This window comes from Cryptomeria japonica, chromosome 10, assembly GCF_030272615.1.
Source record: "Cryptomeria japonica chromosome 10, Sugi_1.0, whole genome shotgun sequence".
Taxonomy (NCBI): domain Eukaryota; kingdom Viridiplantae; phylum Streptophyta; class Pinopsida; order Cupressales; family Cupressaceae; genus Cryptomeria; species Cryptomeria japonica.
In genome coordinates, this window is record NC_081414.1 from 912197477 (window position 1) to 912212862 (window position 15386).

Genomic DNA, 15386 nt, shown 5'->3' on the forward strand with positions numbered 1-15386 from the left:
CACCCTGATAATCCAACATTTTTTATGTTAGTTATCTGATTGGTCATCAGAATTGTCTACAACACTTGTCCATGTCTGCACATACATTCAAAACAATCTCTTCTGCAAAGTTGTGTGCCTGGGGGGCCTCGTACCTGACCAGTGTAGAGTCCCTGTCTAGACTCTAAAGTTTAAAAACACAAATCTTTCACCATTGGGTTAAAATTCGCTCAAGTAAAAACATAGGGAATGCTTTATAAGATTGAAAGCGAGATTTCTACACCAGTTGGATGCTACCATTGCCACAACATGGAAATCTTGTGCAGGAAGAGAAATTATATATTTATCAGACTCGCTGAAATGGATAATTTTTCATTGTAATGCATCTTTAAAGAGAGAAAACCATTTCAGTTCATTTACAGAAACGGGTTTTATCCTCCAAGGAATCTAACATAAATATCTATGTTTATCTTTCAACCTGTCCTCTTCTGTCAACACTATGTTTGATTGTTTGAAAGTCCTCGAAAATGGTGATCTTGATTTATGCTCCCAAATGCTATATATTGAAAGCATTTTTACATGAACATCTGTTGTTGATCTCTTTATAGTTCTCACTCCCAATTCTATCAACAGCTCTGATCGCCCATCCGCCAATAGCCTTCTCCATTCCAACCATCTATTCCCCACATATATATCTACCTCACTGGTTCTGGTACCTCCGGTTGCTCCACCTATGGCTTCGGAATTCCTCCAGACCAGTAATTTGGGATTCAAATTTATAGTTGTTCCATCAGCAGTTTCTTCTGTTCGTTGAAACAATACAGTTTCTAGTTCAAAGCATTCCTCCAAATTCCATCTCATTCCTGCCTTTTCAATTACCATGTGAACCGCGTCCTGAGAAAAACTGTGACCCTGCAAAACAGAACACAAATCTCATTATCCTCAAACAATATAACCATTCTCCTACATCTAAAATAGTACATTTTAAATTTAATTTGTCAGTTGTTGCACAAGACGTGATTTCCTCAATTGCCTTGCATGGTGCTAATAGTCAAGACAAATATAGTATATGATAAGCTGGAGGTGACAGTCGATTTCCTCCACCAAGTCCACTGGTGAACTAACAAATGCAATGAAGTGGAATATGTATCAAGAGATCCACAGAGAAAAGGAAAAACTAGTTTGGTCTTGTTTGAGAATCAATTCTAATTTAAGTTTAGTTTCTGATGCAATACCCATGTCTGTGATGCAAGTGACATAGAATAGGTCCAAATCTTCCTGTTTATGAAGGAACCAGCCAGGTCATAAGCAGCGAGAAGGCGCATGCCAAAATCTATGGGCAGATGTTTCCATGCAATCCAACTCCATTGCATCCATGCCAAGTCCAGAAAGAGTTTATTATATAAATTTTTCTCCTCCTCTAAGACTTGCTTCTCTTTACCTTCCCTTCTGCATAGCAAATGAACTCCACCCTTTTTGCCCCATAATCGTGGATGTGGATGTGATGGGTGTGCCCAAATACAAATCCTGTCTCCATCTTGCAAGCTTCTAACGAAATCATGCTTTTCACTGCAAATGAAAAGATGAAGTTCATCTCTACCATTTTCGCTACTATCTTCACCTCTGTTCCTCACAATTTGAATTCTTAAGACTTCGAATCCACCTCTGATAACAGTGGCATCAATACCACTGTGCTTCTCATATGAAATAAAGCAGAAAATAACTCCTACGCATCTCATGTTCTGGTCCATTGAAATATGAATATCCATCAAAGGTAAATTTGAACTAGTGTACTTGTCCATTTTATTTTGGATTTGATGATCAAGCCACTCTGGAATTTCATTTCCATAGAAAATTAATTCCCTTCCCTGTCATACAAAAGCAGGTTCATCACAAGCATGAGACATGAATACTCTTTGATATGGATAATTTTCTGCTAGAACATGGTTTTCCATCAATAAAAATGACTATCAAGAAATGCAATAAAGATGGTAACTGTTGAATGACTAAGGACAGAAGTGATTTTAAAAGTTACGACACACCAGGTTACAGATTCAATTGTTGTTCTTAAAATTCAGCAAAATATCTTACAACATAAATTTACCAATAATTTCTTCATGGAAAACAAGAATGACGAATAAACGGTACGCTAATCGGAATAGTTATATGATAATTGCTTTTTCAGTCAACAAAATTCTATGTTTCTCATTATAGGTTCAATACTGACATCTGTTGCAACATTGCTGCCATCAATCTTTAGAAAAACAGAAACTAATGTGTATTATCACAATCATAGTTCACTTCAACACCCTGATGATTTATTAGAAATTTCAAATGTGGACAATGCTTCAGAAATTGTTGAGGTTTCCAATCATCATTTATACCATGCTGTAAGCCTAATCAAGTTCTAGTGTCCTGGATGGCAATACTGCTGCCTATTAGATTTCAGTAGCTTCAGCAATTATTGAATTTTCAAGACAAGTATCAGAAACACAGTCAGATGTTAATTATCCTTCAGCCATCTCAAAGGTTTATGATAGAATGGAATCCATTACTGAAGCAAAATATATCTAAGAAAACAGAGAACGCAGACAGGGTCTACCTTAGCCCAATTCTGAAGTTTAGAGACTATGATACCAGTTCCACCAAGGTGTAGTCTTCCCAATGACTTCAATGAATCCAAACCTGTGATATCTGTGCTCTTAAGGCTCTTACATCCCGTTATATTGAGGTCTACCAAAGCCTGCAAAGATCCCAGTCCAGGTACACATTCCAATTCCTCACAGTTGTGCAGCAATAGAGTCTCCAAACATTTCATGTCCGAAATGTCTGAGACTCTACTCAACCTTTTACAATTACTTACATCAACATGCACCAGACTTCCTGGAAGGCGTGGCAATTCTAGAAGCTCTTCACAACCACGAAGAATCAGTTTAGTCAATTTATGTAGGTATTTAATTTTCACGGGTAACATGCAAAAGTTGTTGTATTCTAGATGGACAGCCTCCAGAGACATCAGCGATGCAAACTGTACAGGTAGCATCTTCAGTCCACAAGAACTTGCTTCTAGAACTTGCAGTGCTCTTAGACCAGATAAGTTTCCAGGAAGCCTCATGAGATTATAAATTCCATTTAATTTTAAGATCCTAAGGTTCTCAAAGTTTCCAAAACTTTCAGGAAGTTGCAGTAAATTGCAGCAAAAAGAGAGATTGAGTTCTTCAAGATGGCGAAGTTTCCCAATTTCTTCAGGTAAGCAAACAAAACCAGATGAGTCCATGTCTAAAATACGCAAGCGATGGAGGGTCCCAAGGGAGCTTGGCAATCTCTTCAAAGCAGTGGAGTTGCTTATAGACAATTTTTCCAAGAGGAACATGCCTGCAAAGAAATCTGGCATCTCAGATATTGAAGTAGATATCAATAAAAGCTCTCTCATTGAGGTAAGATTTCCCAAATTGTCTGGCAGCATAGTAAGACTAGTACAATGAGAAAGGTTTAGCTTTTTTAGCGAAACAAGTCCTGAAAAGCTATGTGGAAGTTCCTTGAGATTTTGACAATTTGACAAATCCATAAACTCTAGCTTTTCTAGACTGCCAATTGACTCGGGTAATGTTGTTATCCTCATACAACCATGCAATTCCAATTTTACCAAAAACCGTAGCTTCAAAAAATCTGGAAGTTTCTCAAGCTGGGAGCACTCACTGAGATTCAAAACTTTAAGATTCTTGGGTGCCTGCAAATCAAAGTGTGTATTAGGACATAATTGTTAGCAAGAAAACCATCAACCAAGACATAGAAGATAACCAGGATGAAATTACCTTTTGATGAAATTGGTCATCCCAAACTTGCTTGATGCTGCTTTGGGGCAATTCTAGAACTGCCATTTTCTTCATTTTCAGTTCTACAGGTAAACAGTCCAGAGAACAACACTTCCACCTTAGCCATATCAATTGTGAGGTTAGCTTTCTGAAATCTCCTCCTATAATTGTGTTACTAACTGAAAGCAGACGTAGGTTCTGCATTGGCTCAAAATCTTCTGCACTCCAAACTTTCCACTTATGAGAATCATAGATGATACCTTGAACACTTCTTGATACCTGTTGCATAGACGGGCCTTGTCAGTTGCATTGCATGGAAAGCTGGCAAAAAGAGGCACAGACCAAAGTTTTCTTTCTAAGAACTCATTGGTTTACCAATTGTTATAAGAACAATGTTGACTTTTCCCTTTTTGTTTGCAATTCACATCTGAGGCTTTCCTCCCAACCAGTTTTTAATTTATATTCTTTTTAGTTTGGGTTGGACTCTGGCCATGACTGACCATGTATTCCTAGAACATAACAAGAATATTTTTCAATCATATCAAGATATAGAACTAGTAAAGTTAGTTTCCCAGCCGCTACTAGAAGATTTACCCATGTAAACAAAAGATCGTAGGCCATTCACATTAGGAAGAACTTTAGCTAGTTTTTTGAAAATGACTTTTTCTGACTGGGTAAATCTTCCACTACAAGGAAAATAATTTCTGCAGAGGAAAATCATATTGATATAAAACTAGATGAGGACTATGCAGTTTTTCAGATCTTATATCCATATATTTCCAATGTCAGGATTATATTTACAGCATTAGAATAACATCCATCGGAGCAGTACAAGTTTCTGATTATTAGCAAACGACATGGTAATAGGTTAATATATGACTATACCAGAAATGAGAAAACACAGTAACAATTTATGATTAGTTTTATGACATCATCATGTAAAGATTTTGAGAGAGAAAATTACCAAATGATCTTTTAAAGCTTTTCTAACTTCCTTCTCATCCCACAATCTGCTGCGTCTGCCAGGATCAGCATGATTCTGCTTTCTCACAATTGCCCGTCCCATATCCCGAAGAATGTCATGCATTTGCAACCGATCATCAAAAGTGAACTTTACAAGAGATTTGGCATGAAGATTGTGTATAGCCAAGTTCGCAGACCATCCAGAACTTTCCCAAATGCTCAAGACTTTGGATTTCTCACTTCCAATGAAGAAACATGCAATATCAAGAAAGATTTGTTTTTCTGTTTCATTCAGATTATCATAGCTAATTATTAGCCTTTCCTCCATTTTAGTAATTTCACCATTTTCTAACTGTTTTAAGACTTCAATCCAGATTTTGGAGTCTTTTTTGTCATACAAAAGCCTAGCTATAACCTCGATAGTTAGAGGAAGCCCTTGGCAGGCCTTCACAACCTTCTCAGTTAGGTCTGGATAGTTTTTACTGGGAAACTCTTGAGAGAAAGCATGCCGACAAAACAACTTCAGAGCTTGATCATAGTTGAGCTCATCTACATGATAGGGTATATGATTATGCTTCCTGCCCAGCACATTTGTGTCTCTAGATGTTACAATGACTCTTCCCTGAAGATGAAACCATTGTTCTAACAGTTCATCTAAAACATCTCGATCATCAACATCATCGAGAACCAGAAGTGCATTAGTAATACTTAGAGAATCTTTTCCCATCCAGCTGTCTCCTTCAGCAGGATTATTGTTTTTATATACCATATTGTTTACTATTTTCCTTCGCAGTTCAGTGTGTTCAGTGTTTCTAACATCTGATAAAAAGTAACTGACACTGAAATTGAAACATATGCTGTTGAACACTGCTGTTGCAAGAGTTGTTTTACCTGTGCCGCCCATTCCATAAATACCCACTATTATCAGTTTTTCATCGGATTCCATTTGTAATAAGGTAATCACCTTTGCCACACGTTCCTCAAGTCCAACAGAGAATTTAGGAAGTTGTCTTGTTGTTTGCAGCTTTCTAAGAATCTGTGATGTCACAATATCGACAAGTTTCCCTTCATATCTGCATAGATAAAATATTAATAAGCTGATGTGTACCTGCAAAGTATCATTTTAACAGACCTAAAGAAAGCCAAATCTGGACATGAAATGTAATGTCCCCTGAGGATGAATTATATGAGGTAATGCTTTCCTAAAAGTTAAAACATAACTAATAACAAAAAATCGATTTAGAAATATAAAGAAACATTGCAGTTGCCTACTTGTCCTAGCTAACAGATTGAAATAGTCAGCCTCTTTTAACCAAATGATCCACTCTATGACTTTTTAATAGGGTAGTAAGGAATCTATTGGATCCCTAATCTTGTTCAAAGAATACAAATACAAATACATTTCAGAGGCAGTCTACAAAGTTGGTAAGCATCTTGTTCATGTTCATTGGTGATTATATATATGATCTTTGGATATTGCAAATTGATTTTGCTTCCAATTATTTCATGCTGTTGCTTCTAACAATTTCCCATTTCCCAAATGGGAGATTTTATCCAACTAGGGATCTTTAGCATAAAAAGATCCTTTTATCATCCAAGCACATATTCAACCCTCCACAGGTCAACATCCACTTTGATAGCATAAGAAATTGTCCGAGCCTTACCAATCACGATCATGTTTTTCTTTGTGCTCTCTTGTTCTAGTCCGGCTCTTGCAGCTCTGTTCTTCTTGATCATTTGATTGTTCAAAATCAAGTTCTTCAAGATATCACTTTTACTGATTTAACTCTTAACTCAGACCAAATCAGGCTGTTAGATTCAATCCTTGAACCGATGTCTAACCACTTGGAGGTCACCTACTTGAATTGGTATTTAACTCTTTGTAGTTGTTTGGTCCAATACAAGGAATACTTGGTACTTCAAATTTATCTAACCAAGAATTTTCTTTTAGGTACTTTCTTCCATAAATATATGATTGAAGGCCAAGATACACACTGTGAATAGGATGCGATATATTTTAACATAATTTTAGGCCAAAGTGGTCATTAGCACCTATCAGAGTTTCTAACCAATTTAGAACTTGGTTTCTATTGGTATCCAGATTGAAAGTATATTCTGCATACCAAATTTGAATTCCTTCGATTTAAGAGGTCATACAATAGGTTAGGGTTGCAAATATGCCTGTAATTGTGTCTAATATCATTGCATATCAGGCAAGTTATAAAATATATATTTCATTTTCTACTTTTCCGAGTTACACATCTCAAACTTTTTGCCATTCCTAAGGGTCTTTGGATGGGTTCATCTACTGGTTTTACTGGGTAGACCGATTGAGTTGGTTGTATGCAGATAAGGGGAATTTTCTATTCAGGATTGATGATTTTTATAATAACGGAGTTTCTTCTTGTATTGAATTCTGCTCTCATTCTAAAGGTTGTGAATAATATTGATTCGGAGGTTTCATTTCACATTATTGAAGACAATTATTTTCTTCCATATCATTCTCCAAGTGGCAATAACTAGCTTTCAGTGCCCATCTCGCAATTTTCTTTTCCTATGATTATTCAAGTCCAAAATTTCAATATGGTCACAAAGAAATAATACAGTTGAAAATACTAACCATTACTATCAAAATAACAATACCTACCCATGAAAATCGTCAGGGAGAGACCATCCCGAGAAACTACAGGCTTCATATAAAGCTCTGCACCACTTCTGCACGGTATCTTCACTGTATCTGAGTGAATCCTTATGTTGTTGAAAAGCTTGAGCAAAAGGGCCCGTCTGATGGCGAACTTGTTGTGGCTCAACATCATAGAATATGGGTATCATAATATTCTTGGATTCCACCATCATTACCACTTCATTGAGGCACCATACAGAGTAAGCATAGTTTTTTGAGAAAATGGGGATCACAATACGTGAATTCTGTATAGCTTGTTCTAAGCTCAAATTGATATGGTTTCCTCTTTCAAGCGTCTCCTTGTCCAGAAATACATTGACTTGTGCCGCAGTTAATCTATAGTAGAGATGATCTACTAAAGTTTTTCTTGTGTCTGGCCCTCTGAAGCTCAGGAACACATCGAATTTTCTGTTGGCCATGATTAGGCTTCTTAATGCTGAACTAAAGCAGGCCGGTCTACACTCTGTAATATTTATAGTTCCTGCTGGAATACAGGCATTGCATTCAATTTGTCTATAAATTTTCTTTCTCTTCATTATTAATTCATATTGAAAAAAATCAGTACATCTTTCTTTAAATTATATATTTTAATACTTTTAATTTATTGGACCAAATGTCAATGGAATACATGTCCACTATTATATATCATAGATATTGAATTTATTATATACTCTATTGAAAGCGGGTGAACTGTCTTTTTTTTAGCCCCAGTTTTTCTCCTCGCAGGTCGCGTATTTGAATAGGCTTACGCCGGTTTCAGACCTGGTGCAGCATATTGAAAAACAATTATGTTGAACTGTGTCTTTCAGACCATGTGAGTAGGTCTTATACCCTCTTAATCTTCTTCCCCATTACCAAGCCGCTTCTTTAATTCTAGAATAAAACTCGTTTTGTTGGGTGTTCATAATCTGTCACATCCCTTAAAGCAACCTGTAAAAATCGCTGAGGGATTGTTGGCAATGCCTTAAAGAGGCATGGTGCCCATATGCAGGAAGGCAAAGCAAGCCTCAGAGACCTACTTAATTTTGACTTCTCAGATACCTAATTAATTTTGATTGATGTATGTTTGACGGATCATGTTGAAATTGAAATGAATGAATGGATGCTTTTAAACCGTCTATGGAACCCACAGATAAACCAGCCTATGAATGAATGTTGAGTAAAGGCAGGGTTGTCCATCAAAGCATAAAATTATAGAAGCTTGTCAGGGAAAAGGATGCTGCCAGTATGGGCACCACGTGAAGGTAAGGGACTTCACAACTTGTGTCTAGCATTCCTGACAAGGATGCTGCCAGTATGGGCACCACGTGAAGGTAAGGGACTTCACAACTTGTGTCTAGCATTCCTCCAGCTTATGCAAGGTTAGGGACTTCATAACTTGTGTCTAGCATTTCTCCAGCTTATGCCATAGTGAGATCTTTCGAATAGGATTCTCTTTCTTTTGCCATCCAACAGAGAATAGAGAACAAAGTTAACAAGTGCAAGAAAAATCTTGTCAAGTCTAGAGTTTAGAAGGATAGACAAAGCATGCAAATTGTTTGACAGAATGCCTAAAAGAAAGGGGGTTTCATGGGATGCGATGATGGTTTGGAGTTGTTGAAAAGGCTTTGAAAATTTTCCAGAAAATGTAATTGGTAGGTGAAAAGCCAGGCTCCGCAGTAGCTGCCAGCATACTCCCAAATGAGAGCTTGGTGTCGCTAGGCTAGATGCTAAACCACAGTGTTGTCGTTCATTATAAATGATAATGGATTGTTCATTCAAATATACATTGTCAAAAATAGTCAATTATGCGATGGGTTTTGAATAAGAGATTTATCCTTTTTGTTTAAGATTATATTGTGACAAATTATTTAAGGCATGTGTTTATGATAATGTATGAATGACATTATTAAGTTAGCAAATATTGATATGATTATGTGAACAATAATTGTAATATTTCTATTTGGACAAAGTGTAGAGATTAGTTACGATGGTTCCTAAGTAAGGTTATATACATCATTAAATAGTGAAACTTTAATGTCAAGATCAAATTAAATATTTATTGGAGAGATGAATATAATATTATAATGTAGTACAATATTCTTGTAATTTAGGGATATCCGTTATGTCTATTATGTGTCCCCTATTATTATTGTATAAATGTAGAAGTGATAAATGGGTAATGCATCATTGCAGAACTTTAATCAAGTTTGAATTTCATACTCGTGGACATTGATAATCTATCATGTAGAAATTATAGCAAAGTACGCCATATCATGATCATAACATCGATACAAACTTGATGATCGTGACCTTCACCATAAATCCTTAGGAATGGGTTATAATGGAAGGGTGTCATGTTGTAAATGATACCTTCCAATGTATTAGTGACATGCTTAATTAGAGTAGTGAAGGAGCTCAATCATATAATATGATACCTATTAGGTGTCGTTTATTCTTGTGTGCTAGCCAATAAAATCTCACACGAATTTGCATTACAATATAACTTTTGGATGTGATAATTATGAATTCAATATGGAAACTTCATCTTAATGTATACAATATATGACATGGTGTCATGGACAAACGATTATGTATAGTTCATGCAAACTATGATAATTCTTGTTAAATAAATAACCTAACTTCACTATTATGGAGATGAACCTTTAGGATATAATGAGGAAAATTTACTAACTAAGAACTTATGGTAATCAAAGGATAATAATTTGAATAACTATATGTTCGAATTTTAAGAGAAACAAGATGGCAAATCTAGTTATAGATGAATTCTTTAGGTATAAGATAACCTTATGATATGAATCGAGCATAAGATATAATTTGTATAAGTCTCGGCTCTTGGTTATATAATATTGTGAGGGTGACTTGTATAGTGGCACTATAACCACACCTTACTAAATATATCTCTAATGCTAAAACTTTGTACTTTGACAATCTTTTAATACCACGGTAAAGACCCTTTATATGATTGAAAGGTCTATCAACCTCTTAAAGATGAGATACCAGATATAAGAATTATGATGTGAAGTAAGGATGGGTGTTATAATTAAATTAGATTTATTCTATATTAACTATGTTATTATGCCTAGTTTATGTGTAGGGATTTGATTTGGACAAGTTGTCCTTATAAGTGCCTGTTGTCTAGGTTGTATCATTGAAGATAGGTGATGGTTCACTACTGATTTAATTATAAGATGTTACAATTGTGACCACAAAATATAAATAAGTTGGAGATCTTAATCAAAGTAACGCCCATCCTCACATTGAACCAATATATTATAGTAACATCGTATATGTGTTCTTATTGTTTTCTTTACATGGTCTTGATTCATTACTTGACCATCCTTGGTTCCTCAAGAGTGATAGTATGTCAAGGATTGCAAAACCTCAAGGCATATATCTCACTCATTTATGAAACAAAATGGTTGGAGAGTATTTATATAGATTACCTTAACTTGGGAATAGGGTTGGCTTTCTCTGCATATTGTTAAGCACTTAATCATAGTTGATAATTAGTGAAAGGAATCCTAATAGTTAGCTATGAAATTTGACTACCATTATTTAATAAGATTGGATATTATGTGGGTATTAATGTAAATTGAGCTAAAATATATATAGCGCTATATCTTATTAAGCTTCAACCTAAGATGATACAATAATTATCATATGCATTGATATAAATACATAGCATTGTATTCATTGTGGAAAACTCTAAATGGTTGTGTACTCCTACATTGGGGTATACATGACCAATAAACTAAGCAAGTTGGAAAAGTATTAGACATAACAATATTGGTCAACTAAGTATTGGAAAAGCCTATTGTAATGGCAATTCATGTAGGAAGCTCAGTTAATGTTAGTTTATCTTCCATTCTTAATGATATAATAAGAATCTTTCATTCTTAATGATATAATAAGACATATTATTGTTGGTTAACATATTTGTCACTTCTATTTTATACTCTTTTGCCCATGTCAATGACAATCTGACCAACAGTTGAGTTGCTTGCAATGGTATTTACAAGTTCTCTCTGCTTGTTTTACAAGGCACAACTACCTTCAGATGATTTACAATGAATAGAAACAAAGGGTATGCTTTTCACCATAAAGCAGAAAAGGCAAACCAACACCTACCCATAACCATGAAAGTAGATGTAGAAGATTGATTTTAGAATGAAGTGAATGTAGATAAATGACACAAAGTTTACTTATTCCACACTCACAAATGATATCCAGGGAAAGAAAGAGCAACATAACCCTTTAATAGATGATTTAATCTAAATTCAAAGTTTCAAAATTAAATACATACACAATCCGTTATAATAGGATGACATTGAAAGCAATTGCAAAGAAACACAATTCGTTACAATTTAAAGAAAAAGTATCAAAATTCAAAGATTCAAAAACATCTTCATAATTCTTTCCATATCAAAATCTGAGTTCACGGATTCAATATCATATACCATAAAATTGTGCATAAGAAAAAGCTATATTGTCTTTTCCCCCCCTTCCTCCTTTTTTTTTTATCTATACTATCATATGTTTATACTAAAAATCCCCTTTTTTCCGTTTCCAAGAAACGGTCCATTTCATAGTAACCGTCTTTGAAAATGACCGCCTTTAAACATATTTAAGGAAAATGAAATTATCAGAAAACCCTATTAAAAGCACTAATCCTTGCATTATAAACATCTACTAGCTTTACACTTCTTCATTAGGCATTGGGTTCTGACTTACAATCTGATTGTCAATCCTCTCAGCCTTTGTGTCCTCTTCGATGAGCACCCAGAGGACGGCTGAAAATTCATCTTCATCTTCATCTTCTATAAGCTCTCGAGCAAGGTCGGTCAAGTCGAAAAGGATGTCGTCCTGCATGTGCTCCACATCTGGCTGAATCATGGGTCCGTTCCCTTTAAGCACTGTTGACGTGTGTTTTGACACACCCACCACACTAGTACATTCAAAGCTGATTTTCGACGATCGTTTGTCGGATTTTCGACGAGTTTTCGTTGGAGTGTCGACAAAATCCACCGTCGAAAACTCGGCGTCGGATTGGTCGACGATGCCATGCCCGTTGGAAATTCGACAATCCAATGGACTCTGCCGATGGTCAAAGAAGTTGTCGGTCGAAAGCTTGGTATTCATCGTAATTCTGATGATGATCATTTTTATAAAAAAAGGTAAATATAAAAGAGCCATCGAAGGAAGGAAGTTCTTTCAATTTTTCTAATGTCCATCGGGCCTTATAAGTATCATGCAATTTTCTGTTGATCTGACAGCCCGCGTTGATTTGCGACCAAAAAGTGCTCGAAACTTAGTTTCCGCAAAGTAGCAAAAGGCGAAGGTGGACCCGACATATAGGTTTGGACCAAAGCTAAACACTGATCAAGTTTCATTTGATCGAACGTACAACGTAGTTTCATGAGATCAAGCTGAATGTGTTTTAAGCTTCGCAAAGTGGCGAAAGGGTTTGGCGAGTCCCAGAGATAAGCGGTCTTGTTTGGTTAAAGAATGATCGGGTTGGAAAAAGATCAATGGCTTCTCGTTGTTTTGTGGCTGGGAGATGCACGAGCTATACCTTCAGCAAAATAGCGAAAAGGTGGAGGGTCCCACTAAGAGTGGTAGTAAATGTGGTAACCCCAGCTGGCGATGACATGACGGTGACAAGGCACTGAGTTGGCGGTATGCAATGGGTCCGGGCAAGGTTGTCATAAAAAGAGTAAACAACGAGCAAGTTCTTGAGATCTAACGGCTCGCGTGAATTCGCAAAGATAAGATGCTAGCAAGTTAGTCATTGCGAAGTAGCAAAAAGGCCAATGGGCCCAAGGGACAGGCATGGCATGAAGTTAAAAGCAGATCAGGTCTGTTTTGATCTAACGGTTCTCGTGGTTTCATGGCTGCAAGCCAAACGAAGAATAATGTTCACGAAGTCGCGAAAGATAGGTGGAAATCACACGGAGGAGTGACATGGCATAACAGTTGCCACTTTTTGTAGAGGTTGGAAAAAGATCAATGGCTTCTCGTTGTTTTGTGGCCGGGAGATGCACGAGCTATACCTTCAGCGAAATAGCGAAAAGATGGAGGGTCCCGCTAAGAGTGGTAGTAAATGTGGTAACCCCAGTTGGCGATGACATGGCGGTGACAAGGCACTGAGCTGGTGATATGCAGTGGGTATGGGCAAGGTTGTCATAAAAAGAGTAAACAACGAGCAAGTTCTTGAGATCTAACGGCTCATGTGAATTCGCGAAGATAAGATGCTAGCAAGTTAGTCATTGCGAAGTAGCGAAAAGGCCGATGGGCCCAAGGGACAGACATGGCATGAAGTTAAAAGCAGATCAGGTCTGTTTTGATCTAACAGTTCTCGTGGTTTCGTGGCTGCAAGCCAAACGAAAAATAATGTTCACGAAGTCGCGAAAGACAGGTGGAAATCACATGGAGGAGTGACGTGACATGTGGTTTAAAAAAGTGGTTGAGGGCCCGCCTAGGTGTAACCGACAGTTATGTGGGAGTAGTAAAAGGGAACACGTGGCGGATTAAGGGTGGAACCAAAAGGAGTTTCCAGGGCTAATGGCCAACTGCCATGTGGCATTTATTAACCGAATAACAAGTGGGGTAAGTAATTCCCGGATAAAGGGCCCACTTAAAAGGCATTCATCTCAAGATTGATCCAACGCTTCTCGTTGTTTTGTGACCCGAAGATGCCCACAACTTAACCTCAATGAAATGGTGAAAACTGTTAGCTGTCAAGATGAGGCGCGATTAGTTAAAAGGATTGATGGTCCCGGTTGGAGTTAAAGGCCGAGTGATTTGAGTTTGATCTAATGCTTGGCACGGCCTCGCGAAGGAAAAGTGCACCACTGTTAAACTCCGCGAAGTGGCGAAAAGGAGATAGGGCCCGACAGTAAAGCAAAGAGATTAAACGGAGATAAAGGAGATGTAAGTTCTCGAGATCCAACGGCAAGCATTGTTTCGTGAAAGAAAAGAGCACGGGTTTTATGTTCTGCGAAGTAGCGAAAGAGCGAAACAGAGGAAAGACTTAGAGAAATTATGACCCATTGGAGCCAGTTTTGAATTCGATTTGGCGAATTTAATTATGAAAAGAAAGCCGAAGCATGCGGAGTTAATTTCTAAAAACTTAAATGCCAACTTGCCCTTTTCAGTTCGCATCAACTTGATTGCTAAGTATTGTTTCATCGAAGTTTGTTGCAGAGCGATTTTCTTCAGGCGAATAATCAGGTTTCTTGTGCTTTTCTTGATAACTCTTGGTTTGTTCTCAAATACTGTTGTGTGAATTACTTCATTAGAGGTCTGTGCTAGCTTCTAGTGGTATAATTGTTTGACCAGAATGACACCCAGAAGAGAATTTACAGGGAAAGTGAATTACGAGGACCGAAATATCTGTGATGATTTTTTAGAGCAATTAACCATGTCCACCAATGCTGGGGCTAAGGCCAAAGAGCTAGTACCTAAGAACCCTCGTCTAAAAATTGGAGATGGCCTTTATGATAAGGGTAATTGGTTGAGGGACCCTGAAATAGGATTGTCAGGCTTAGGACTCTTCAAAGTCGGTTTTGGGCAGAGGAATTCCCCATCTCCTTTGAATGGCATATGGGAGCAGGATGTAGGAAAGCTTGTGGTCCCAGGTGTTTTTATGGATGTAGATCTGTTAGCCCTGATTGCACATAATTATGACTCTGTGGCAAGATGCATCAGGAACATAAAGGGATCAGTCTTGATTGAGATAAATGAAGATGAATTCAGGAAAGTGTTTAGACTCAGTGAGTCCTCCAATTTGTTAGAACCTATTGACTTTGATTCGTTAGCCCAGGTTTACAACACACAAGGGGATCATCTTAGAAGTGGCCCATTGAAATAATTCTTTGTAAAGATAAGAGGGTTAACAGTTGTAGGCCCCAGCACAATGGAACCATTCTCTCTCAACCTATTCA

At 37.1% G+C, this 15386-nt stretch overlaps 1 protein-coding gene across 1 annotated transcript; it reads right to left on the reverse strand.

The window, feature by feature from the left end:
- Positions 1–209: 209 nt before the first annotated feature.
- LOC131050473 (disease resistance protein RPV1) lies at positions 210–8021 on the reverse strand. Its single transcript, XM_057984663.2, has 6 exons — positions 7405–8021; positions 4759–5830; positions 3795–4073; positions 2582–3709; positions 1215–1847; positions 210–891 (listed from the first exon to the last, which is right to left on the reverse strand). The coding sequence occupies exons 1-6, from the start codon at positions 7974–7976 to the stop codon at positions 427–429; spliced, it is 4149 nt and encodes a 1382-aa protein (XP_057840646.2). The 5' UTR covers positions 7977–8021; the 3' UTR covers positions 210–426.
- Positions 8022–15386: the final 7365 nt, after the last annotated feature.